Raw genomic sequence first — 26,280 nt, 5'->3', positions numbered from 1 at the left:
GTATTTTTTTTATTAGGCTCCAGCATGTGAGTTTAGTAAATTACATTTTATGGCACGGAATAGGTCCTTTTCATTGCCCTTAAGGTGAAATAACTGAACATGTAATAACTGAACATATATAATACTACATTATTACTTGACATACACATACATTGAAACAATATAATTAATACCGATGAATAAACCTGAAATATTAGTCCCAAACTATCCCTAAACTGTTCATTGTACGGAATATAAGGGTTCGGTTACAATTGTCATCAATTCAATTGGATATCATGATGTACTTTATTTTCAATCTTACTTCACATGTATACAAATTTGTCATTTAAATATAAGCAGTCAGATGTCTGAACTGAAGCTTTAATTTGACCTGCTCAAAGAAAACATACTGTAACAAACATTAAATAAGCAATAATGATGTGATCAGCACTCATGGAGTGACATGGATGGAGCTTTTTTAAAGTTTGGCTTTATCAGTGACTTAAGAAAATGTGCCCAGATGTAATGTTGGGCTTTTAAAATAGTCAGCAATTTTAATTACTCGCACTCCCTCCTTGCCTCACACACATATTTGCAACGTTTGGTGCACAATGAAAATGAAAATTAAATTCCATCGGTTCCCATCGGCAATTCTCTTTTTAAACACTGTTTTAATATGTAAATTGGATCCACATTTTAATGCTTTATAAGTAGCAAAATTAAATTGAAATTGCAATACACAAACTGAATTTGATGTGTATAAAGTACAAGCAGAAAATGTAGCAAATGATCATTTAAATGTTATTTGTCCTAAATGCATTTACACTCACATCTTGGAAATGCAGAATTGCATTTTCAGCGTAACACTGTGGGATGTTTGTAGCGAAATTCATTTTGAAATGGAATACACAAAACGATTATGCAATACGTTAATGGAAATGTATTTCTGTATTTCAGTTAGCATTTCCAAGACATATATGCAATGTTTGCTGCAAAATGAAAAAAAAAAATCCATTTTCATTTAAAACATCCCGACGAATGAAAGCCGATGTGAAATTGAAAATGCATTCTGGGCTGGCCACGCCCACATACAGCGGCCGTTATTGCAAGGCGGATATTAGATTTTGTCATCAATGCTGCAGCAAGGACTATTTGGGACATTTGGCAGCATAAACATGGTAAATTGTTCCTCAGCTGCTTTGTGAAATAGGAAATACTTTAGAAAACCAATCACCTCCTAGCTCGGTGAAGTTGGTTTTGGGTTTGACATTCGCGCACGCAGTTTTAGGGATCATCTGCGAATTACATTGACAAAACCAAAACGCACTGTAACACAAAGTAGAAATAAGTATTTGTAGATGATTCCAGTAAATTCCAGACTCATTTGCTACAGATAGCAAGGATACTATACCTCTCACTATACTGTACATACAAAGCAGAAATAGGCAAAAGCTCTTGTCATAAGCACACAGTACACATCAGCTAAAGTACCTAAATGTATGTTTGATATGTGAAGATAAAATGAAAAAATGCTTTGTTCTTTAAATGGACACCTATAAAGATTACATGTAGTTTAATTGGAAGTGTATTCTTTATTAAGCACTGCAACAGTTTTTTGATGGAAGCATTTTGTTTGCAGTATTTCGCAGATTTGAGGAACAGCATTGTGAACAGCCAGCCACCAGAAAAGCAGCAAGCCATGCATTTATGCTTTGAAAATCTCATGGAGGGCATAGAGCGAAACTTGCTCACCAAAAACAGAGACAGGTAATGTAATTCAATCAGAGTTCTAAACTGCTTTGCCTTTAAGTCCCTGTTTCCACCTGGTATAACCATGGGTTTTCAGTGATCCAGTCACAAGTGGTCAGCCAAGACGCATTACCTTTTTCACCTGGTACAAATATGCATTTAGACATGCTTTCAAACACAAGTGGTCATAAAAGACATTCAGATTTTGCTTAGAATTTCCCTGTTGTCTTGCTCATCACATCCTTTACCAATCACACACTAGCTCAGTAGATTGAGACCAAGTGCTCTTGTGTGGTGGCTAGAATGCATTCAGCCACATAAGCATTTGCATTACAAAATCTGTCCAGCCCAATGCATTTTTCACCAGCACTTAAAGTGGACAAACTTAAAATCTGTCAGATCTTGTTCACAACTGTATTTAGCGATGTCTGCTTGACCACTTACAAAAATGTTAGACCTCCTAAAAGGTAAAAATATGGCATATTTTTTACTTTATTAAGGACCTGAAAAGAGTTTTTTTGCAAATATAATCACATAGTCTTTTGTTTGCAGGATGTACATCACATTATATTTCGTTACTAAACTCGAACTAAGTTTTTCAGACAGGACTAGCAATAATTAAATAAACTTAACAGGCATCTGCTAATTTACTCACCTATGGTTTCATTTGCCCCTTAGCAGGTGATAATTTGAGCACGTTTATAACTTCATCCTCAAACTCCTTTTTTTTCTCTCTCTTTCACAGGTTTACACAGAATCTTTCAGTATTTAGAAGAGAAGTCAATGACTCCATGAAGAATTCCACATACGGGGTAAACAGCAACGACATGATGAGCTGACATTCCATAGAGCACCAGGCTCCGCCCGTGTGGCCCAGCCCGTCCCCCAACTCCCACCCACCCCCGGCCCGGCTGCTGGGGGAGCACCGCTGCGCAAGCCTGCACCTCCCGCTCCCCAGTCCCTAAAAAACCCCAATACCTCTCTCCCCTCACACCTCCCCATCCCTTTTTTATATATATATATAAATATATATATACACATATAAATATATACATATTTTAAAGCCAGTTTCTAGAGGTCATTCTCCTTGACCATTCTCTTGTCATTTGGGGCTTGAAGTCCAAAGAGAGAGAAGAGGGTATGGCTGGGGAATGGGTTTGGGGTGTGGGACCGCACCAGTGTGGACTCTATAAAATGGGCAACACACCCAAACCGCTCCGAGGGACGAAGTGGGCGCCTGTGTTTGTATGCGTGTGTGTGAGAGTGCAAGTGTGTTTGAGAGCATGTCTGTGGGAGGAAGGGTTAGGATGAGCTGGTATACATAGTGCTCTGCTTTTGCCTGCCTTGTATAGAAACACATAAGGAAAAAAAAAAAAGTGTACATTTTTTTTCATAACATTTTCAACAATGTTTATAATGATTACGATTTAAGACAAAATAATGAGTGTGATTGAAAACTTTTTACAGTCTAGCAAGTTAGTGCAACTGTGCTGAAGTGTGGGTTTGTCTGTTTGGAGAGAGTCCTTTATATCCGCTGGTGATGTGGGATTGTGGCGTGAGTGCTGGGATTAACACCTGTCCACTGATGGGATGGGATGAGAAGTTGAAAATAGGATCACAAGTTGTACATTTATTATTTTCCCCCCTCTCCTCCTAAAATTGACTCCAGAACATAAACGGGAGCTTTGTAAATACACGGAACCCCTGGCGCTAGCGTCTTCAAGATGCCATTTCCCTCAAGTCTTGGGCATGATAAAGTCTTGTCAACCTTCGCCTTTATGGTCATCTTGACATTTCCACCACCTCCTTCACAGAGGATGTTCTTAGTTTGACCCATCCTTGTGTAAAATTAATTCTGAGCTCCGTTAAAGGAGAAAACAACCTTTTTCCCCTCTCTCCTTTTGTCTCCTGAAGGGTTTGATCATGTTGTCTGTGGATTTGATTAGATAAAGTGACTTGGTTGTGGTGAAGTTGCTCTCTGAGCTTTCGTCAAACTGTTTTCCCTTGCTTTTTGATCTCACAGGCTTCCAGTCTCTCGTGGCTTTATTGTTGATCTGGCGTCCTTCGGTAGTGAAGCCTCTAGAATGTAGCCGTGTCCTTTAAAAAATTTAATCTAAAGGCCCTGGTACTCGAGTCATCGACAGGATCATTCTCAACAGTTGTCTCTAGCTTTAACCCCATTTTGTTTTCTGTTCTCCCCTTGGATTTCAGTTTTATTTTTAATAACGAACAGCATCAGAATATGGTAGATTCAAACCGAGGCCGAATGGAGTATATTAGCAACTTGTGCTACTCAACAGATGTTGCTGCTAACTGTTTGTGAAGAACTAGCTCATCTCTTAACCTTGTCCAACACTCATGGATGTTCACTTTTCTTTCTTGGTTCCCTGATGTGAATGTGTTTTTTTGGCGACTGTGTGTTGGGTCCATTGAGTGATAAGGTAGCTGGTTGAACTGTTTGATTGTTTGTTTGGATGTCTGCTACATATAGTGTAAGCATTGTGACTGCAAAATAAACATCATTGGTTTGTACTAGTATGTGCGCTTTTTGTGATCGACAGTCCCACATTGTGGATGAATGAGGCTGAAGGTAACATGGAAGCAAAAATTCATCCTCCAAATTTAGTATGTATATCATAAAACGGCGATATACTAAAAACTAGAATATTTTGTGCACAGATGATGCCAGTATCTGTTGTCTAGTACTGTTGGGAGGTTTGGTTCTGTTTAAACGCTGGTGTGATTGCTATTTAAAGTGTGATTCAGAAAATAATGGTGCCTTTCCATTGGCATGTTGTGAGGTTAGCAGACTGAGCATTTTTAATTTACTTATATGGATGTTAAACATGATTCACTGCATGAGCATTGACAATTAATCTTCTGTATGAATAAACTGAAAACACTCTCTCTGCTGCGCTCGCAATGTGCTAGTGGAAACACACCACAAGTGTGAACCCTGCCATGCAAGCCGATGAAACAAATTATGTTGCAGTTTTTACTCTGCTGTTCTTGGCACATCTGAGAAGCTTATCTTAAGTTCTTAATACCTCAAAGTATCGCCACCCAGATCCTTTTTTACAAGACCTAAGTGAATCATTTTCCATTTTTGTCTGCACCAAACAAACCAAAACTCAAAGTGTGAACACCCTTAATGTAAACTAAGTTGAATAACTATAAGTACCTTACTGTTCGTTCACCCCAAAAGTGGCGAGACAGTCAAAGTAGCCAGAAGTCATTCATTTTCAATGGGAGCCGCTGGCGATAAGTGACGAGGAGCAGTGCGGCGCGTCTTCATCGTTGTGGGCGTCAAGGAGAGTTGAAATCAATTCAATGTTAACTGTTGTTCCCAAGGGTTTGACTGCGGTTGCTGGATTTCCAATGTTTTCTTACAGGAAAATACATTTTAAATAGTTACTGGCGAGTTACTGATGTGTATTAATGTTATATTTTTTTTCTTAAAAAAAAAAAAAGCGGGAATCTCATGCGACAAAACAGTTTTGCTGCTTCTGAACATTTCAAACATATGGACGCATATTGGACAGCAAAGCCACACCACATGCAACTTGATCCTCCATTGTTAAATGAATTTGATATATAGTGCGCAACATTTTTACGCTAGAAAGCATGTTTTATGCGGGAATATAACTCATTTGCTGATATGCAGCAACGGCTCCTTCAAAAAAGAGATGTAGCGATTTTTAATATTGAGATTTATGTAGAGATGTAGCGAATTTTGGCGCTCTTGCCGCCGCAGCGGAAGGCAGACAGCATTGTCACCAGGGCAGCCAGAGCGACCTTTGACGCTCTTCTTGCCGCCTTTGGTGTGAATGCAGTTAGTTCAAACTAGCATTGCATTTAAGATGCATTATGACAGTTTATGCATTCCATTAGGATCGAACTCATGAACCCTTTTTTGCCAATTGGATGCTATAGGTAAAATCAAGTCAAGAAACTTTAGATAGGGGGTCCATTTTATTTTCGACAGGATTAAAAAACAAGCTGTTAAAAGCAAAAGTATGGCACACTCGATGGATTGCACTGTTGTTAAATAACAATGATTGTTCACCTGATGAAAAAAGAAAGTAAATGAATCTCTCCAAAACTGAAAACTGTGATCAAGTGAGAAGACCATGAGTTTCTTACCAACTTATTTTTGTGCAATTCAATACAACATGTAACATGAAAAAGGCTCTTTAATTTTTTGTAAATATCTTGTCTTAGTTGGAAAAATTGTAAATGCTGTTACGTTGAGTTTGTCCGTACAGTTACTAACCAAACAAGCCATTTCATTTTCAAGAGGGAAAAACTGGATTTATTACAAAAACAAAATGTTGCCAGACGTTAGTTGATAATTCACTTAAATTATCCACCGTCCTGCTCTTGAATACAACTGAAAAGCCTTTTTTTAAATACGATTACACAGAAAAACGTTTCAGCTTTTCATCTCAGGAATTTCTAAAGGTATTCCTCCATTGTTGAACTTGATGTGTTGAAAGTCTCCTCGAGACCTAGAAGGCCACTTTAAAGATCATGCAGTCACGATTAACTTTTGTCTTTTTTCAGTTGTTTGGTTTTTGAATTGGCATTGTGCACAAAGTCATTGTAGCCTTCTCTGTTTCTGGCAATCTCAATGGCGTAAAACTGGATTCTGGTTGCTGAAAAGAAAACGGTGCAATATATTAATTAATGATTCCCAACGGAGGTATATGGGCAATTCTGAAGTTGCATCTATTGTCTACCATCACATCCAAATGATTGTTTTAACAATAGCTGTGTGGATATTTTCAAGCATGTCACTCACTTAGCAAAGCATTCACTGGGTGTCAAATGTAAATAACTCTAAAATTCAAGTGATATCACTGTATGGGTTTGTGCTTTTAATTAGATAACATTTAAATTATCACACAAGCAAGAGTGCTATTTTCTTCTATTATCATTAATCGTGTGATCATAAACGTGATATTTATTTTATCCAGCACATGTGGCATCACATACCAAATATTGTGTTCTCTTCAGTGTAGTCCTTTTGACAGTCTAGACGTAGTAGTGTACCATAGTTGAAATCCTCAACAATCCCTTCAAACTGGTTACAAAAGGGTCTCCAGTTCTGGAAAAAATCAATTTAAGAGCTTGAACCATAAGAACCTAACCACATGTGGGACATTCTACCAGAAACATACATTTTTACCTATAAATAATGTGACAGGGCCAGATTTAAGCTTGTCCTCAAAAAAAAAAACATACAATTCAATGATTCTCAGTCAAATGATCATGTCACTTCCGAGTCATATCCTTAAAGGGTATTGCACGCATTTTAAGTTAAATTTAATGCAAATGTGACGGGACTGACAGAAACATGAGGACAATTGTACATTTATTTGTATAACTTATTTATAATTTCAACTTTTTAATCTATTGTGAATGACAATTCACAAGTATTTTTTTTTTTTCTAAATAACAGATTTAGCGTAACAATTATTAAAACTGTTGGATCAATTGGGCTGAGGACGAGGACAATGACAGGATTTGTACATTTGTAAAGTGTTTTTAATAAAGAAATAAAAATCTGCGAACCAAATGAAAGACATATTCCTTCACAGAACAACTCACAGAAATCAACCATCAGTCCATATTAGACGTTTTTGGGATGAAACACTTTTTATTCACTGTATTTGTTTTTATTTCAGGGACAGATCATGTATGTTTCTGGTAGAATGTCCCATATACGAATTATTAACCTCCAAATGCAAGATAATATTACAAACCTCTTTAGCCTCTGCTGACTTCAACAGCTCCGGGTCCAATAGTTGAATATTGAGGTCAGGAAAAGCTTCCCGAAATTTAGTATAAATCTCCTCATCCGATTTAGTTAGTTTTAGAAATTTAGGATCAACTGATGAAATAAGCTGTAGAAAAACAAACCATAAGTAAACTCAAAATATATACACCAAAGCTATCAAAACAGCCTAATAGATGGTGGCATTTTGTTCACTTACGTTGAAGTAAACTTCAGCATGATTGTAGGCTTTCATAGCCCACATTACCTCTAATTGGGCCTGAAGGGAGAAAAAAAGGTGGTATTTTAAGGTGATTTTAAAAAGTTGTGTGTATATGTATGTATGTGTGTGTATATATATATATATATATATATATATATATATATATATATATATATATATATATATACACTGACACACACACATTGGTTTATTATAAATATGCAAAATCAAAACATCCCAACTCACATCATTTCCATAGGCCTCAGCTGGAAGAGAGAGCGCATGCGCAGCCGCGGTGGCTCCCTCTACACCCTGTTTATTAAAAGAAATAGTACATTCAGTGGAAAATTAAACACTACTGTAACGTACAGTAATGCGTAAAACCATTGCATTGGTGAAAAACAATGACACAAGACGGTTTACATTACAATGTCAAGCACTTTAAAGACATATAAAAGCACTTCTATCTTTGGATAAATGTAAATAATACGCGATGTAAGCGCTATTCACTCGTATTCCTTATTAATTTAGTTATTTTTTGCCATACGCTCAAAACATGCTTGTTAGCATGCAAGCTAACTAAGATACACATGTAGCCATTTGGACTGTAGACAGCAATGAATGTTTGTGCGCTGAACGCGTTTAAATAACTACTCTTGTCGCGTTATTCTGCAGTGTTTTTGTTTGTTGATAAGTTAAAATAAATCGCTATTTACCAGAGATGCGAGCACATCTCCCGTGTCCATGCTGACGACTTCTGACCCGGATGAGCTTTGAGCACGTCATGACGACAGCTCACTTGATTTAAATACGTCGTGTTTTGTTTTCCCTCAGATTACTGTTTAAATTAGGTCAAAAATGCAAGGAAACGTAATTTAGAAGAATGAAAAATAAAACACGTTTGCTGTATATGGCGTTATATAATAAAACGACAAACACAAGAAGGCATCACAATACAATAAATGGTTGCATTGCGTCCTCTAGTGGTCAGGTACAGCTCTCAAGTTTTGTGAAAGTAGCATTGTTTGTTTATATGTGTCATGTGTTAGGCCAAACGGTAACTTTTAATTAGCTTATATCGTATCTATACAGCATACCATCTAGTCTAGTGGATACGCTACGTAAAATCGATGTCTATGTCTATACCATGTTTTCTAAATGTCCTGTCTGGTCTAGATCCATTCTTCTGTTCTATTTTGATGTTTTTTTTTAGATCAATTCTCTTAAACTGTTCTGTTCAGTCATATATTTTATTTATTCCTGCCACATTCTATTTTAGGACAGGACTATTCTATTCTTCTATTCTCATCTCATACTTTTTAATACATGACATATACAGTTGAAGTCAGAATTATTAGCCCACCTGTTTATTTTTTTCCCCAATTTCTGTTTAACGAACTGAAGAATTTTTCAACACATTTCTAAACACAACAGTTTTAATAACTCATTTCTAATACCTGATTTATTTTATCTTTGCCATGATGACAGTAAATTATATTTTACTGGATATTTTTCAAGACACTTCTATACAGCTTAAAGTGACATTTAAAAACTTAATTAGGTTAACTAGGCAGGTTAGTGTAACTAGGCAAATTACTGTATAACAATGGTTTGTTCTGTAGATTATCAAAAATATATATAGCTTAAAATGGGTAATAATTTTGTCCTTAAAATAATGTGTTTAAAAAATTAACAACTTCTTTTATTCTAGCCTAAATAAGATTTTTTCCAGAAAAACAAATATTATCACCCATACTGTGAATATTTCCTTGCTCTGTTAAACATCATTTGGGAAATAAATTTGGGAAAAAATTTTATTCTGTACATTCATGCCATTTGCTGTTTTATTCTATTCTGTGTTCTATTCTATTTTATGTTCTGTTCTATTCTATTCTTTTTTAATGTTCTATTCTATGTTCTATTCTATTCAATGTTCTGTTCTATTCTATGTTCTACTCTATTCTTTTATGTGTTCTATTGTATTCTTTTCTTCTATTCTATTCTATGTTCTATTATATTCTATGTTCTGTTATATACTATTCTATTCTGTCCTGTCCTGTACTGTCTAGCCAATATACCCCCTGCACGCTACTGTCATAGTTCTCCTGTCCAATTCTTTTCTATTCTAATCTGCTATGTTTTTGTGAAATTTTATATTCTATTCTATTCTTTTCTATTCCATTCGGTCTAGTATAGGCTACATCTTTTCCTTTCTTTGTCATATTCATTCTTGTCCAGTTCTATTCTATTTAGTCACAACTTCTTTAGGGCAAGAGACTATCCACTTTGTTAATACTCAGTACATCTCTTTTTTTTTTTTTTTTTTTTTTTTTTTTTTTTGGATTCTCAGACTAAGAAATTGCATCTTGATCTTACAAGAAACATTACAAGACAAAGTCTAAACAATGTGAAACATAATCACAGACCGGGGGTTCATTTAAAATAGCTATGCCATTAAATTCATAAAAAAATAAGGCATGCTGTCTACGTCCAAAGAGAAATAAATGCCATAGACATAAACAGAACAATCCCAGTAGTCTACAGTTGACTTGGTTTAATGGTAATCTGTGCCAAGAAACCAGGGGCGTAGCAACTGGGGGGGACGGGGGGGATCCGTCCCCCTCACTTTTAGAGACTGACCATTTAGAAACAGGTGATTGATAATTATATGAACATATGATCTCATACAGCAGTTCCCCCACTTTTAAAATGTCCGCTACGGCCCTGCAAGAAATGCACCCCTGCCGTAAAAAAACACCCCTTTTATAGACTTTCATTAGCATTCTCAGACTACATTAAAAAACAAATCAAAGGCCATAATTGATTAAACTGTAATATGATAAATTGGCGGTTTATTCCGCTGTGGTGACACCAGATTAAAAAGGGATCAAGCCAATAAGAAAAAGAATGGATTATTGTTAGTTTGATGGCAAGAACAAAAAGTGAAATGCGTTTTAAAACACACTAGGTTTACAAATAAATGTTAAATAAAAACATTGATTGTAGTGTAGCTTAAAAATAGACTTTTTGGTGGATTTTAAACAAACATTTACATGAAAAACATCAAATTGTTGATGTTGTTTTTAACTAAACCACGCATTAGCAATTCACTCAACTTAATCTCATCGGTATTGCATTTAAAGTCAGTATACATGTATATCTTCAGTAAGCGAAAGGTTCCATTCATAAAACTCACCTCAGTCACTCTCACTAGTGTCATAACTCTATAATTAAAAATTTGTATCAATTTCAGTTAATAGATGCACTTTTCAGAAGAAGTGCGTTTTACGGCAGGGCTGCGTTTCTCTGGACATCACCCTTTACTGTAAAAGCCGCTTCAGGCGCACATTTCCTCCACAATGGACGCGTCTCAAAAACTACCCACCGCATTTATTGGCGCGTTTCCAGTCAGCTGACGCCGACAGCGATTATGACGCCCAAAACTGCGGTCTCTAGGTAGGCAGCACACTGGTGTTTGAGACACAGCCAATGTGGCACTAGCAAATGAACGCGTAATCCACGCAGTGCTCCAGAATGAGTGTTTAAGAGAGAAACACTGAAATCCTGCATCCCCGCACGGAAAGGACTGAACAAACCGCTGCCTTTTAATCTGAGGTACGATTTGCACGACATATTTCTCTATTATTTTTCAGCCGAGATGCAGTGAAGGATCTGTAAATGTTGATATTATTGACGTGTATGGATTTGCAGTCATCGTTTGGCAGTTGAGTGATGTATTGATGGATGTATCGGTTAATATTTTGCCGTGTAAGCATCAGCAGAGGTTGTGGTTTACAGAAGCAGCATCATACACTTGTCCTTCTATAACGCACAGATGAGTCTCGCGGTCTCTAGAGGACATCACAATTACAGTTTTATTAGGAGAAATATGGCGGATTGTGATTTTTAAAGACACGACTAGAAAATAAAAGGTGTTATTTGATTAGGCCATGTTGATATAACCTTAAACACAACCGTGAGACCTCAAATAAGGTTTGTGGACTGTATAGGCCTGTCCTTTAACTGCCCTGTGCGCGTTATTATTCAGCACTCGATCCATACGTTTAATAATCTTCACAAAATTTGCTTTTTAACATTGTAATACTCTTTAAAAGCTTCATTTTGTAACCGTGTTATCCTGTACGTTTTGTTTGATATATTAATGAATTATATTTGTCATGTGCCCTGCTAACGTCACGAAATGACAATTAATGGATTAAATAAAGCAAGAAACGAAGGGAAAGGAGAGGATAAGAACAACGTCTTATGGCAGGCACTTAAAGACGCGCCCCCGAACAGCTGCGCGTCCCCGCTGCTTCAGTGTTTTCCTGTCAAAAGCAACAGGAAACCACTGCTTCCTTAAAGGATACCTCAATCCTGCAGTATTTCTCTTTGAAGAACACTATTGGGTAAAATTGTACATTTTATTAGAATAAAATTTTACTAACATTAAATTATTATTAGAATTTATTAGAAAATTATTCTTTAAATATAGTAAATAATATAGAAAATAATTGTATTAATTATTATAACTATTTTTATAATTTATTTGTATAATATTGACATTTTTTGGGAAATTATCAGTATTTGTATTTATAATAACAGCAGCTCTGATTGTTATGTATATAAATATTATTGTTATTATTATTATTATTTGTAGTAGTAAACTCTGCACATATCAGTAATTATTTAACTATTACAGTATATTTTGCTTTATTTCTGCTAGAGGCAAATAAGTATTGTTTGGCTAATTCCAACAGCTCTAATTCTTATATCTTTAGAAATATCAATCAGAGGATTACTTGCACACAAAACCAAACAAAGGAGTGATTGGCTGTCATATTTCCTCATGAACACACGCTGATAATTGACAGCACTGATGGCAGCAGTAAAAAGACTGTCTCGTCATCAGATAAAAGGCTGTAAGATGTAGAGTAAAGAGTCTCATGTTGATTGTCTAGATGTAGAGATCGTTCAGTCCCGCATGTCAGATTCCCTGCTGGTATTTTCCACCTTTAGATAAATATTGTTTAGTGTTCATTAAATCTTCCACATAACTCTGGAGAGAGACTGTATGTTCTGAAACAGCTGGAGATGTGTGGGGATGGTCTGTAAAGTAACTCTGAAACAGACTGAACTTCCTATTGATATTATAAACATCAAACCTGCACTGTTGCATTTAGATCAGATTTGCACAAATGATCAGTGCTGAAGTGAAATTTATATTCTATTATATCCTGACATATATAGATTTATTTATTCTTTTCTGTTCATCCTGCATTCTATTCTATTCTAGTTTAGATCATATTCTATTCCATTTTGCATTTTAGGACAGGGTGGGCCTTTTTCTGTTCTGTATTCTGTTCTATTTTCTATGTATAGATTTATTTCAATATCATATATTTTCTGTCATATTTTGTTCCACTCTATTTTACTGTGGCTTAGATAATTCTATTTCATTTTGCAGTATAAGACAGGCTGGACATCTGTTCTGTTACATTCTCTTCTATTGTCTGGTCTGTTTTTTCTCTTATCCTGTATTATTTTCTGTCATATCATACGCTATTCTGTTCTATTCTTGCATATTCTATTTTGTCATATTCCATTCTAGTCTTTAGGTTAAACTCTATACCCATCTCCTCATTTTTATTCTGTTCTATTCTGTTATTTCTTGACAAATGGTATTCTATTCTGATCTAGATCTAATCATGTCTGTTCTATTTTATTTTCATTCTCCCATATTCTATTCTATTCTATTCTATTCTATTCTATTCTTTGTGTGCTTTTGTTTAGTACAGGGCTATTCTGTTTGCTTATATTCTATTCTTTCATGTCTGGTTGTTTTAATTCTTTTCTTCTCTGGTCTAGATCTATTGCTGTTTCTTCTATTTGATTTTTATTTGGTCATATTTTATTATTTCCTATCATATTCATTTATCTTCTCTTCTAGTGTTATTTTATTATATTTATGCTATTTTATATTCTGTGTTCAATTCTCTTCCATTTGTTCCTACAGTTAAGGCTGGACTATTCTATTATGTTCTGCTATATTCTGTTAATTCTCCCAGTAATGTCCAGTTTGTTGTTTAGTTATTCTATTTGATTTGATTTTGTTATTTGCTGTCTGGTTTGTTTCCTTCTATACTACTCATATTCTCTTAATTCCCATCCAATTTTTATTTGATTCCAGTATTCTAATTCCATTCCATTCTATTCTATTCTGTCCTGTCTGTTCTACACTGAAAAACATATTCAAAGATGATTAATTGAATTTACTAATTTTCTAAGTTAAATGGTTGTAAACAATTTAAACAAACTAAGTTGAACATTACTAAATTTAATTTGTTTGTTTAAATTCAACACATATAAATTGGTTGCAACAATTTTTCAGGCATCATTTTTTTCAGTGTATTATACTCTACTATATTATATTCTGTTCTTTTTTGACTATTCTATTATATTCTATTTTATACTATTCTATTCTTTCCTGTCTGTTGTATTATACTTTGTTTTATTTTATTCTATTCTTTCTTGGATGTTCTGTTATACTCTATTTTATTATACTCCATCTATTCTATTATACTCTATTCTATCCTGTTTATTATATTTTATTCTATTCTTTTATTTCTGTTCTTTTCTATTATATTATACTCTATTTTATTATTGTTCTATTCTTTCCTATGTTCTATTATACTGTATTTAATTCTATTTGTTTACATTCAGTTCTTTCCTGTCTATTCTATCATACTCTATTTTGTTTTATTCCATTCTGTTTTTTCCTGTCTATTCCATTATACTCTATTTTATTCTAATTTTTCTGTCTCTTCTATTATACATAGTTTTATTCTGATCTATTCTTTCCTGTCTCTTCTACTCTATTTTATACAATTCTATTCTTTCCTGTCTGTTGTATTATACTTTGTTTTATTTTATTCTATTCTTTCTTGTATGTTCTCTTATACTCTATTTTATTATACTCCATCTATTATATTATACTCTATTATTGTTTTATTTTTTCCTATATGTTCTATTATACTGTATTTAATTCTATTTGTTTACATTCAGTTCTTTCCTGTCTATTCCATTATACTCTATTTTATTCTATTTTCCTGTCTCTTCTATTATACTTTGTTTTATTCTATTCTATTCTTTTCTGTCTGTTCTATTATTATTTTTTAAATTCTATTCTATTCTTTCATGTCTGTTCTATTATACTTTGTTTTATTCTATTCTATTGGTTTCTGTCTGTTCTGTTATACTCTTTTTTTTATTTGATTATATACTTTGCTGTCTATTCTATTATACTCTATTTTATTTTATTCTGTCTATTTTGTTATATTATATTTTGTTTCATCTTTTTCTATTCTTTCCTGTCTATTCTATTATACTCTGTTTTATTCAGTTCTATATTCTTTCCTGTCTGGTTTTGCAGCTTTGGGACTATTCCAAACTTCATTGTATGCTTTCCTTTTCCATTCTGAAATTGCAATACTGTTTTGCTCATTTTAAAAACAATTTCCTCTCCTAAGACTGCCAAAATGGGCTGTAATGTTTAGAATTTAATAACCCGTTTCTAATAAAGCAGGCCACTGTCGGTCTCCTCCTGTCATCCAGTTAGCCGTCAGCTGATTGGCTAAGACCAGCAACTGAGAGGCATTGCAGGTTTAATCAATATAACACTAATCTGATTGAGCAAATCCAGCAGTCAGTCTCTGCGCTCTCCAGGATGATCACAGCACTGTAGTCTAAACCAAACTAGCCTCTAAACCCCCAGGCTTATGACCCCGATAACACAACAAGCGGAAAAAAAAACGTAAAAAAAAAACATGGCCGCCTTCAGACCACGTGTAGAAGTGACTGATAGAAAGGTCATGTTTTCTGAATCATGATGTGCAGTAGAGTCATTGTTCCAACAAGAAAGAGCTTCCTCGGGCTGTTGGTATCCATGCAGAAACACAATCCCTGTCACTTCACTCTCTCTCTGCCTCTCCCAGCGGAGCAGCAAGGTAATGGATCCCGTCTCCATCAGCGCTGCTTGGAGAGTCTCAGCAGACGGAGCATCGTGACGTGTGATTGGGCGTTGGCTGCTCTTGGTCTGCTGAGATAAGTGCGTTTCAGTTTGGGTGGAGAGACGAGCGGGTGGCTCTACTAGGCTAGCGTGTAGACAGAGAGAGAAACCGAGATGAGGACTGGGGAGAACGTGAGCAGGATGACAGGAAGTCTGGATCTCTCAGTGTAGGATTTCCTCTTCATCACAGGGCTGGAGCTGGAGTGAAAGCCTGGTATTGTGGCTTATTTTGACTTGGCTTTCCTTTTTGGCTAGTTGTGGCTGTTTTCTATTATTAATAATCATTATTTTGAAATGATTCTTGGTGCTTGGCCTTATGAAGTTGGTGATTTAGATATGCAAGATACATGTAGGATTTAATTTATTATTTGTTTCATACTACAATAAGCACTTGTTTGTTTTGTTTTCTTTAGTAAAAAAAAATAAAAAAATTAGTATTTGTATTAATATAGTTTAGAAGTTTTTTTTATAAAGTTTACAGTTTTTTTCACAGTTTTTACAAAACAATTATTGTTTTTAATCCTCAAATGATTATTAATTAAAATACACTTGATTAAATTAGATTAGATTAGATTCAACTTTATTGTCATTACACATGTACAAGTACCAGGCAATGAAATGCAGTTTAGGTCTAACCAGGAGTGCAACAGTAGCAAGTGCAAGATATAGGTTTTATATAGGTTATAAAGTGCAATTATAGAAAAATTATGGTAATATTTAAAGATGGATGTACTATGAACATTATATACAGCTTGTATTAGCTATGAACAGTGATTAACAATAGATTAATATGTGTACAGGTTGATATTAGTAATCAGAATTGTGCCGATATATATAAACAACTCTATATGTATATATAATTACAAATGTGTATGTGCAGTGGATATGTACAAGTGTACATGTACAATTACATTAGGAGACAAAATTATTGGCCATCCTGTGAAGTTTTTAATTATTTTTCAAATATTCCGCAGTTGTTGTTTAACTTAGCAAGCACATTCTCACAGTATTTCCTTTTTTACTATGATTCTGGAAATAAAATCTTATTTCTATGAGTTTATCTTGAATGGAATAAAGGAAACAAAAAACTTTAAATGTAAAAAAAAGCTAAGGTCATTATTATTATTATTATTATTATTATTATTATTATTATTATTATTATTATTATTATTATTATTATTATTATTTAATTGGCTACACAACAAACCACTGTTGTCCAATGACATGCCCAATTAACCTAATTTGCCTAGTTAACTTAATTAACCCAGTTAATCATTTAAATTGCATTCTAAGATAAATACTAGTATCTTGCGAAATAAAATTGTATGTACTGCCATCATGCCGAATACAAAAGAAGTGAACTATTATGAGTTATTAAAACTGTTGGATTTAAATCTTCACTCCATTAAAGATCATCTGGGAAATTTGAAAACGAATTGAAATTTCACAGAAGGGCTAATCATTTTGTCTTCAACCATGTTGTATGTTAGGAAGTGTGTTCACTGTAAAAAAATCCTGGTTGCCTTAAATTTTTATGCTAAATCAGATTCCATTGAACTTATTTTATGTTAACCTGACTTAAAACAGCTTGTATAACTTATAAAATTAAGTTAGAACAAGATTAACTTTAGTTTAATAAGTTACAATGAACTAAAAACAAATGCTGTCAGGATTTATTAAGCATATCATTTTTTACAGTGTTAATGCTATGAAAAGGTGCTCTGTTTGCTTCAGTATGTCATTTTTCTTAACCCTTTAACTACCCCACCGAGAAAAACATGTTTGGATTGCATTTCTTAACTCCTAATGTTGTTAGTTAACACAGTCAGTGCATTTTTTCCAACACATCCCATAATTTCTAAAACATCAACCTCTACCAAATGGTAGATATGTCGGTTTATGGTAAAAGTATCAGAATTAATGCGAAAACTATAAAAAATCTGAAAATATGAAGTGTAAGACCAAGTTATTTAAGAACATAATCAAAATAAAACATTTTTGAATACTAAATCATTATTCATTGAAGTATGCCATAAAATATCTCAGAATCTCATTTAACAGATTTTTTTTTTGTTGTTTGTTTTTGTTTTTTTGTTTTTTTTTTTACAATAAAACCAAAATCAAGTGTAGTAGTGCAACAGGATTATATTACTTTGATTTATTTATTATTATAATTTTTTTGTAAACCAACGGTATCGATAGATATTCAAAATCAAATGACTCGGACTCAAGTCCAAAAAAACCTGACCGGGACATCCCTATATAGTATATAATTTTGTAGTTGTTACATACCAAACTTATTACTGTATTATAAGTGATTATTTACATTAACTAAACTATGTGTACCTGGTATCGGGTCTGTAACATTATTTACTTCAGCATTCTTTACATTGTAAATGTCTGTTCTGACCCAATACCCCCATGAGTGGTTCTGTTCTCTCATCAGTTAGAATAGAATAACTTTTGCATAGATTATGATAGAGACATCTTTTTGATTACTGACATGTGCAGGAACCAACAAAATTAATTACAGCAACTTGGACCACACAGAACCTAAAGGTACACTTTCAAATTTGAGTTTACAAAAAAAAGTGCTTCTTTTTGGAGGGGTTTATTATATATAACAGACAACATATACAATTATTTTACATCTCTGCATGTGGATTTGTGAAGCTTTTGAATTTGGGTAGGCAAAATCCAGGCAGAAACCCTAAAATAGCACTTGACTTTAAAATGTTAAGGTTCAGATTTAAATCTTGTACAAGTACTTGTTCTAAAATCTAGTAACTTTTTTGAAATCATTTCTAAAATTCCAATGTCCTTAACATTCTCTTAATCAGCATTTATTTTGTCAGTAAAATATCTTAAAAATCCATAAAATGTATTCGGATTATTAGTTTTCAGACACAAACAGAATGGTTTCTTTGCAGTAAATAAGAAGCATGTTCCCCCTCTGCTCCCTCGCGCATGTCTCTCTGATGGAGATAAGAGCATTTTCTGGATCTCATGAGTGCACAGCCTCACTTCCTTATTAACACACACTGTTTTCTGTAATGCCTCAAGCAGGCCATTAATACCGCTCTGACACACTAATGCTGTCTTTAACAGGGTAATGTTTGTGTGCATGCATGGCTGATCAGCATGTTTTGTGGTAGTATGCAAGTTTTTCTCCTGCTATGACCACGACAAGCAGTGCATGTGTTTTAAGTACACTAATACTAATAGAAGAGATCGATCTGAAGATCTCTTCCTACAATTGTAAAGTGTAGTAACAGCAGCCCACTGTCTGTTTCTGTGGATGCTTATTATTTTGATTTATTCACCTTCTGGCCATCTAAGATGTAGGCGTTGATGTGGGTGTTTTTTTTTTTCAGAAGAGCGTTAAAGATGATTTTTTTTAGCTGAATCTGGGGTCCTTAGTGGTTCATACAATGCAAGTCAATGCTATCTGTGCTGTAGGGCTGCACAATTGATTGTTTCAGCATTTATATTACAATATATCTGCAATAGCTACATCACAGGTTATGTATTGTTGAGTTAATATTATAGGAGCCAGTTCAGATTTGTGGAGTCACTGCAGAATTAAACCATAATGGAGTGAAAGTTTGTCATTTGGCTGTGTTTTAAGGCCTGTGAGGGAGTTTAAAGCTTTTTTGTAATAATTATATTTCATTATTTATGCAGTGAAAACGACACAGTTATTTAACATTTGATTATCTGATTTTTGTACCTTAATACTGTTAGAATGTTCAGAAAATCCTAAGTATGACTCATTTCACTTTTATCTTTGCTCTATTTGCTTGTAATTTAATTATTTTTTGCATGATTCACTCAACTACAGAATCATCTTTCTCAATCAATAACTATGCTTGCATGGACATCAGTAATTGAACTATTTGCCTTAATCTGAATAAGACAATAGCATGATTAAGGTGTTTACATGAGTTTCTTTTTGAATGTTCCTTTCATGATCCCGATTTACATGTTATAGCACATTATTCGATTAACATCATTGCGTCACTGCGCTATCCACGTTTCCTCTGGTGCTTCATGTAATTTCGGGTGTTTCATTTTTAATTTGTCAACTTAAATTGAATGTCTGACTTTCATTCAGGAACATTTCATGGATGCCCCCCATGACAAATGAGATATTTGATGCGAGTATGAACTGCTGGAAGAGTGTTGTTTTAATCAAATTTGGTACTGCGTACCGTATGGAGGAAAAAAAAACTCCGCTTTTCGCAATGCAGGTGGTCCTTTATTGGCTCGATAGGTGCAGAGAATAGTGTCAAGTAGTCTTGTATGCAATATCCTGTCGCAAAAAATGGTGAAAAGTCCTACATGACGTTAATAGTTTGATAAGGTGTTTACATGTTTGGACTGCTCTTCAATAATGCCACTACAATAGGCATACTCCACATGTCTTAATTCAATTTCTGTTTAGTTCGATTATGATTTTAATCAAGTTAAGGTAATCAAAAATCACTGTTTACATGGTAGACTCTTAGAGTATTGTCTTAATCATTTTAAAATAAGATTATTGGTGTCCTTGTAAACCTACTGCCTATTTCCAAATAGAGCTGTTTAAGTCATCTGGTGAAATTATATTCATATCACAATATATATTGCATAAAAATGAATGCGTTGGCAGATTTTTACAGCTATAACATGGGCTTTGAGAGTAGGGATGCAATGATTAACTGATTTCACTATTAACCACGCCTTAATTCATCACGGTTAATTAATCGTAATTGTCTCTCGATACAGTGTTTCTGCATGGAACAAAACTGCTGCAACTAAAAGTTATGCCAACTGTATCTCATCTTTTGTGCAATCAAGTTCGTCATTTCCAATGGACGCGCACATATTTGCAGTGGTCAGCGCGCCACGCTCATGCTTTCAACGTGCACCTAGTTGAAAGAATGGCATGTGCGCACCACAAGTAACGAGACAAGAACTGAACAGTCAGCTTCATACTTTGTATGGAATATACACATTTCTACTCCAATGGGAAAAAATACTAAATGAAAATACCAAACAAGTTCATAATATCGTTGATCAAAAGTGCCTTTCAGACAGCGGTTCAGCAGCCTTTGACTACATTTGTTCTCTTAAAAAGGGAAATGCTTAGCTGATATGTAGCTTAGATATACATCAGACAAATACTTCATTCATTTATTCATTTTCTTTTCGGCTTAGTCCCTTAATTAATCCGGGGTCGCCACAGTGGAATGAACCGCCAACTTATCCAGCACATGTTTTTTCGCAGCGGATGCCCTTCCAGCCACAACCAATCTCTGAAAAACATTCATACACACGCACTCACACTCATATACTACGGACAATTTAGCGTACCCAATTCACTTGTACCGCATGTCTTTGGACTGTGGGGGAAACCGGAGCACCCGTTTTCTTTCTTATTTATTTATTGAATAGCTGTGGCCCCTGATGATACACTCAGGTCTTATGAAGTGAAATAATCAGTCTGTGCAAGAAACGAAACATTATTTACAATGTTAACAATCTAATCTAGTCTAAATGTCCAAACACATACGTGGCAGAGTAAAGTGTGAGCTTTCTGTCACATAATGCTCAGTGTATACTATAGTGACTGGTGTTACTGTAATTATGTGTTGTCTTTATATGTTTCTGACTCTCAGATTGCTGGACGCTGACTTGCATATTATTGACTCATTAAAGGACCACAGTTTCTGGTTAAATCCTCTGCTTTAATATTCCACTGAAGAAAAGAGTCAATGGAGAGCAGAAGCTGTCATTTCTGCTGTGATAGTCGCAAAACTACACTTAACACTGTGGAGTTGTGTTAGCATCAGAACTGCTAAGAAAACATTATGCTTCATTGGCTTTCAAACCAAACTTACAATGTCAGATGGCCCTGTCTGGCTGGTACACATCAACAACAACTCCTATAATGTTGGTCAGAATGAAAATCGGTATGAGGCTAGTAGGAGAAAAGTTGGTCTTTTGTGGATGGTTTGACCTTATGAGCGTTTACACAATGAGAGCAATCTGCTTTCACATGTCTCTAAAAGTAGTCTAAAGTTTCAGTGTCCGTTTACACCTTTAATGACATCTGATTGCGATTGGGTTATCAAAAAATGCAACTTGATAGATTAGTTCCCTCAAAAAGTGAAAATTCTGTTATTAATTACTCACCCATGTGTCGTTCCAAAACTCTAGTTCATCTTCAGAACACAAATTAAGATATTTTGGATGAAATCTAGTCTGACCATCCATAAACAGCAACAGTCACAGGACATTCAATGTCCTGAATCGGAACCAAAAACTTTGTCTGAACATTTCATGTGCTTCAACAGTAATCGTACGAAGCTCCAAGAACACTTTTGTGCACCAAAATCTGTAAAAACTACTTTGTTTGCCAACGTCTTCATCAGATCAGAGTGCATTTTTACTTTGGGCTATATGAAGCTTGCCTATTGCGCTGCTGACTCTAATGTGTCGTATTGACTGTAGTGCTTGCGCACACTGACCTAATGAAAAAGACATTGGTAAACAAAGTGGTATTTACAGGTATTTTGCTGCACGATTGTGTTTTTGGAGGGTCATATTATTACAGTCGAAGCACTGACGCCATATGGGATGTTCTGACAATGTCTTTGGTTCCTTTTCTGGACTTTTGCTGCATATGGATGAAAGGTCAGAGAGCTCCCGGATTTCATCTAAAATATCTTAATTTGTGTTCTGAAGATGAATGAAGGTCTCAGAGGTTTTGGAAGGACATGAAGATGAGCGATTAATAGCAGTATTTTCATTTTTGGAGGAACTAATACCTCCCACGATTCATGAAATTCAGGAATAATTTGTCAAATCTTATTTTTTATCAGGCTGTGTTTTGTCTGTTGTTATGTTTAAGCTATCAGCCATTTTATTCCTTTTCAGTTTGTCAACCAGCAATCAAATGCTGTCGCCGGGCTGGCTGTACCTGTTAAAATACTCTCTGTGGCTGCTTCTTGCATCTTCTTAGTGCTCAATCTGTCCCTCGTGAATTATTTTGGAAAAAGATCTGATTATTGCTGGCTAAAACAGCTCAGGAAAGTTGATGATAACTCGAGTTATCACTCACCAAATGAACACTTTATAAAACAATATAAATATAAAACAGCAATACTATTATAACAATATTAATATAAAACAGCTTCATTCCAGTGTCCCGACTGGCCAAAATCAGCAGCAATTAAAAAATTGTAAGCTCCTCTAAATTTAACATTAAAATTTACATTAAATTCAGCAACCGCGAATCACAAAATTCTTGATGCACTGCTCAGCACAACAGTTTATCTAAATTCATTTGCAGGTCATGGAAATTCAGCTTCTTGGTCAGTTAAAGTCAGTGGGAAAAAAGTGGGAATCCTGAATATCAGATGTAAACAGAGCCTCGGCCTCTGCTGTCGCTTGAGGTGATTTTTGCGATCAGATTCCAGCAAAAACAGCAAATGGCTCCAATTTGAGGTTACCTTCAAAGCACACTTCACAGCATAAGCACGATCCAATGTGTGAGATCTCCATACAGATGGTATAATTGAATATCCACGCACGTGTGAAGTGATTATTATGTGTTAATTGTCTTCAGTCGCCTCTAGATGAAGCTTTATTTGCGTCTGGAGCTCAGGGACTCCTCTTAGCCAGATTGAAGCTGAATTGCAGATGGCTTGATGCACATGAGTCCTTCATCTCAAATGGTAGAGCTCCTTCAGGGTGATCAATCACGTCAGGTTAAGCAGGCACCTTCACGCCAGACTAAACCTGACCTGAGCTGATGGCTAACCCTGCTAACCGGCACAGACAGATGCTTTATGGCTAAGAGAGATGGAGGAAAACAAACCGACTGTGATGTTTGGTGCGACAACAGATTTCTGTCCTACTGCCTTTGTTTGAGGTAAACATGCTAATCAGGAGTTTTAGCTTTAATATGCTGTTTGTGGGCAAATTTCTGATCTGGGTAACCCAAAATTAATTTAGCCGTAGTAGATGTTGCCATATTCCTTCTATTTTTATGTTTTTTTTACATTATGTAACTTTAAAATGGGGAAAATGTAATTATTTAAATCATTCTATATTAAGATTTGAAAAAACAAATTAGGGCGTCACGGTGGCGCAGCAAGAAGGTCGCTGGTTCGAGCCTCGGCTGGGTCAGTTGCCATTTCTGTGTGGAGTTTGCATGTTCTCCCCATGTTTGCGTGGGTTTCCCCTACAGTCAAAAGACGTGGTAAAAGTGATTTGGGTAGGCTAAATTGTCCGTAGTGTATCTGTGTGAATGAGTGTATGGATGTTTCCCAGTGATGGGTTGCAGCTGGAAGGGCATCCGCTGCGTAAAACATATGCTGGGTAAGTTAGCGGTTCATTCCACTGTGGCCAGAGAGCTCCTGGTTTTCATTTAAAATGTCTTAATTTGAAGATAGTTTTATCTTAATAATAATTATGAAGATGAATGAAGGTCTCGGGTTTGGAACGACATGAGGGTGAGAATGGGTTGCGGCTGGAAGGGCATCTGCTGTGTAAAACATGTGCTGGATTAGTTGGCGGTTCATTCCACTGTGGCGACCCCAGATTAATAAAAGGACTAAGCCAAAAAAGAAAAAGAATAAATGAATGAATGAACAAATTAATTTAAAATAAAAAGTTAAAATGTATATTTAAATTAAAAAAATAATTTAATATTTTTTAAATTGTTTACTGTTTGTTATTTTTTGTATAACTATTATCGTTTTATTTTATTATTAAACATTTTATAGTACTGTTAAAAAAAAGTATAATTATTATATTTTGTCATTTCATTTATTTATTTTTCATAAACTTTTTCTATTTACTATTTTTAGTTAATTTTATTCCATTTTATTTTTTTACTTTTATTATTTTATTTTAAGGATGTATGCTTTATTGCAGAAATAAAAATTTTATTTAAATTAATATTTAATTTATTTAGATTTTTATTTGCAGTATTTTTAAACACCTTTTAAAAATACATTTATTTTACATAAATAAATCTATTATATATATATAAATCTAAATTATTAATAAATCTAATGTATTTAAAGTATTTTCATAATTATATTGTGTTGTGGGCGTCATGGTGGTGCAGTGGGTAGCACGATTGCCTCACAACAAAAAGGTCACTGGTTCGAGCCTCGGCTGGGTCAGTTGGTTCTTTGTGGAGTTTGCATGTTCTCCCTGTCCAAAGTCCAAAGACATGTGGTATAGGTGAATTGAATAAGCTAAATTGGCCGTAGTGTATGTATGTGAATGAGTGTGTATGGGTGTTTCCCAGTGATGGGTTGCAGCTGAAAGGGCATCCGCTGTGTAAAACATTTGGTAAGTTGGCGGTTCATTTCGCTGTGGTGAAGCCAGATTAATAAAGGAACTATGCCAAAAAGAAAATGAATAAAAATTGTGTAGTTTTGGGTGGAACTTAGATGGAAATATGCATAAAAATCTTAAAAATATTGTTGTAAACTCATAATGCAATACATCTTCAAGTCGTAAAATATACCACTTATTTTTTAAATATAAATACAATATATGTTTGCTTTAAATTTCAAGGAGAAACAACATCCAGACGTTTCCTTTTGCGATTTAATCATAAATGTTGTGTTATCCATGTTCTTTGTCAATTGTTTCTCCCTAAAGCAACTCATAAATAGTCAAAACAAACCACAATGAGAATCCTCTAGCATTACCACAAGCGAACTTCATTACTTCAACTATTTTTTTGCCAATAGAGCATCTTTTGTAGACCATTTTAATGCAAGGAAATGGATTCAAATGCCTTTAGGCTTGTGCCCTGCTTAAAGTGTGTTAATCAGCTCTTTTGATAAAATATTAAGCTCCTTATATGAAATTGAAATTGCTGTTGAAAATAATTAGCACATTTCCATCTGTAAGCAGTGTAATTCAGTGCTGCTATCTGATGCTGCAGTCTGAGAAATGCTGTGGACAATAAAAATCCTCATTTCTCTGTGAAGGTGAAATTGGGTGAGCAGTCATGATGTCACTTCCCCTCCCCCACACGAACAGGACGTCCCTGAGCCTATTGAATGACCGTCTCGTTTCATAAAGACATCATTTCATTAGTCCACTCTGGAGACGGGACGGGACAGATAGTATGACTGCTCTCCTTTATATTTCTTCAATCTGGAAGCAGCTTCAATCAATTCTTGCAGTGAATGGACAAAAATAGTCCCGCCCCCAACTCATGCTATTGGCTGGGGTGATGTTGTTGTGTCAAGCTGGTTAAGATTCAGGTGTTAAAAGAATCACAGAATAAGTGTCACTATTGTTAAAAAAATGTTGGTTTATTGAAATAAATGTGAAGTAAAGAACAAATTGGTGAAACATTTTCTAATTATCACTATTAATAGTTGATATATTCAATATATAAACAAACTGGATGCACAAGTCATTTAAAAATCTTATAGTACTTTAAAAAAAAATATTGAATGTTTTTAA

The 26,280-nt window shown here is 34.8% G+C and overlaps 3 protein-coding genes across 5 annotated transcripts in view; 2 read left to right on the top strand and 1 right to left on the bottom strand.

The window, feature by feature from the left end:
• xpo7 (exportin 7) overlaps positions 1-4,260 on the top strand; it is a 33,388-nt gene extending 29,128 nt beyond the window's left edge. For both annotated transcript variants that reach the window (XM_056466351.1, XM_056466350.1), the window contains exons 27-28: positions 1,619-1,746; positions 2,474-4,260. In XM_056466351.1, the coding sequence (XP_056322326.1) occupies positions 1,619-1,746; positions 2,474-2,567 (222 nt within the window). In that variant the 3' untranslated portion in view covers positions 2,568-4,260. The remainder of the gene's footprint in view (positions 1-1,618; positions 1,747-2,473) is intronic.
• Positions 4,261-5,681: 1,421 nt separating this feature from the next.
• pbdc1 (polysaccharide biosynthesis domain containing 1) lies at positions 5,682-8,506 on the bottom strand. Its single transcript, XM_056466352.1, has 6 exons — positions 8,444-8,506; positions 7,974-8,039; positions 7,725-7,784; positions 7,494-7,634; positions 6,724-6,835; positions 5,682-6,383 (listed from the first exon to the last, which is right to left on the bottom strand). Exons 1-6 carry the CDS (start codon positions 8,471-8,473, stop codon positions 6,271-6,273), a joined length of 522 nt encoding a protein of 173 aa, XP_056322327.1. The 5' UTR covers positions 8,474-8,506; the 3' UTR covers positions 5,682-6,270.
• Positions 8,507-11,199: 2,693 nt separating this feature from the next.
• The window catches only part of dmtn (dematin actin binding protein), a 42,617-nt gene continuing 27,536 nt past the window's right edge, over positions 11,200-26,280 (top strand). Inside the window, exon 1 of one of the 2 annotated variants that reach the window (XM_056466371.1) lies at positions 11,200-11,342. The gene's annotated coding sequence lies outside the window, so the exon portion shown is untranslated. Of the gene's footprint in view, positions 11,343-15,867; positions 16,010-26,280 lie in introns of those variants that run through there. The other variant, XM_056466370.1, reaches the window with a different exon arrangement.

This window comes from Danio aesculapii, chromosome 10 (genome assembly GCF_903798145.1).
Source record: "Danio aesculapii chromosome 10, fDanAes4.1, whole genome shotgun sequence".
Classification (NCBI taxonomy): Eukaryota; Metazoa; Chordata; class Actinopteri; order Cypriniformes; family Danionidae; genus Danio; species Danio aesculapii.
The sequence above is the reverse complement of the archived record's forward strand: the minus strand, read 5'-3'. Positions and strand labels throughout refer to the sequence as shown.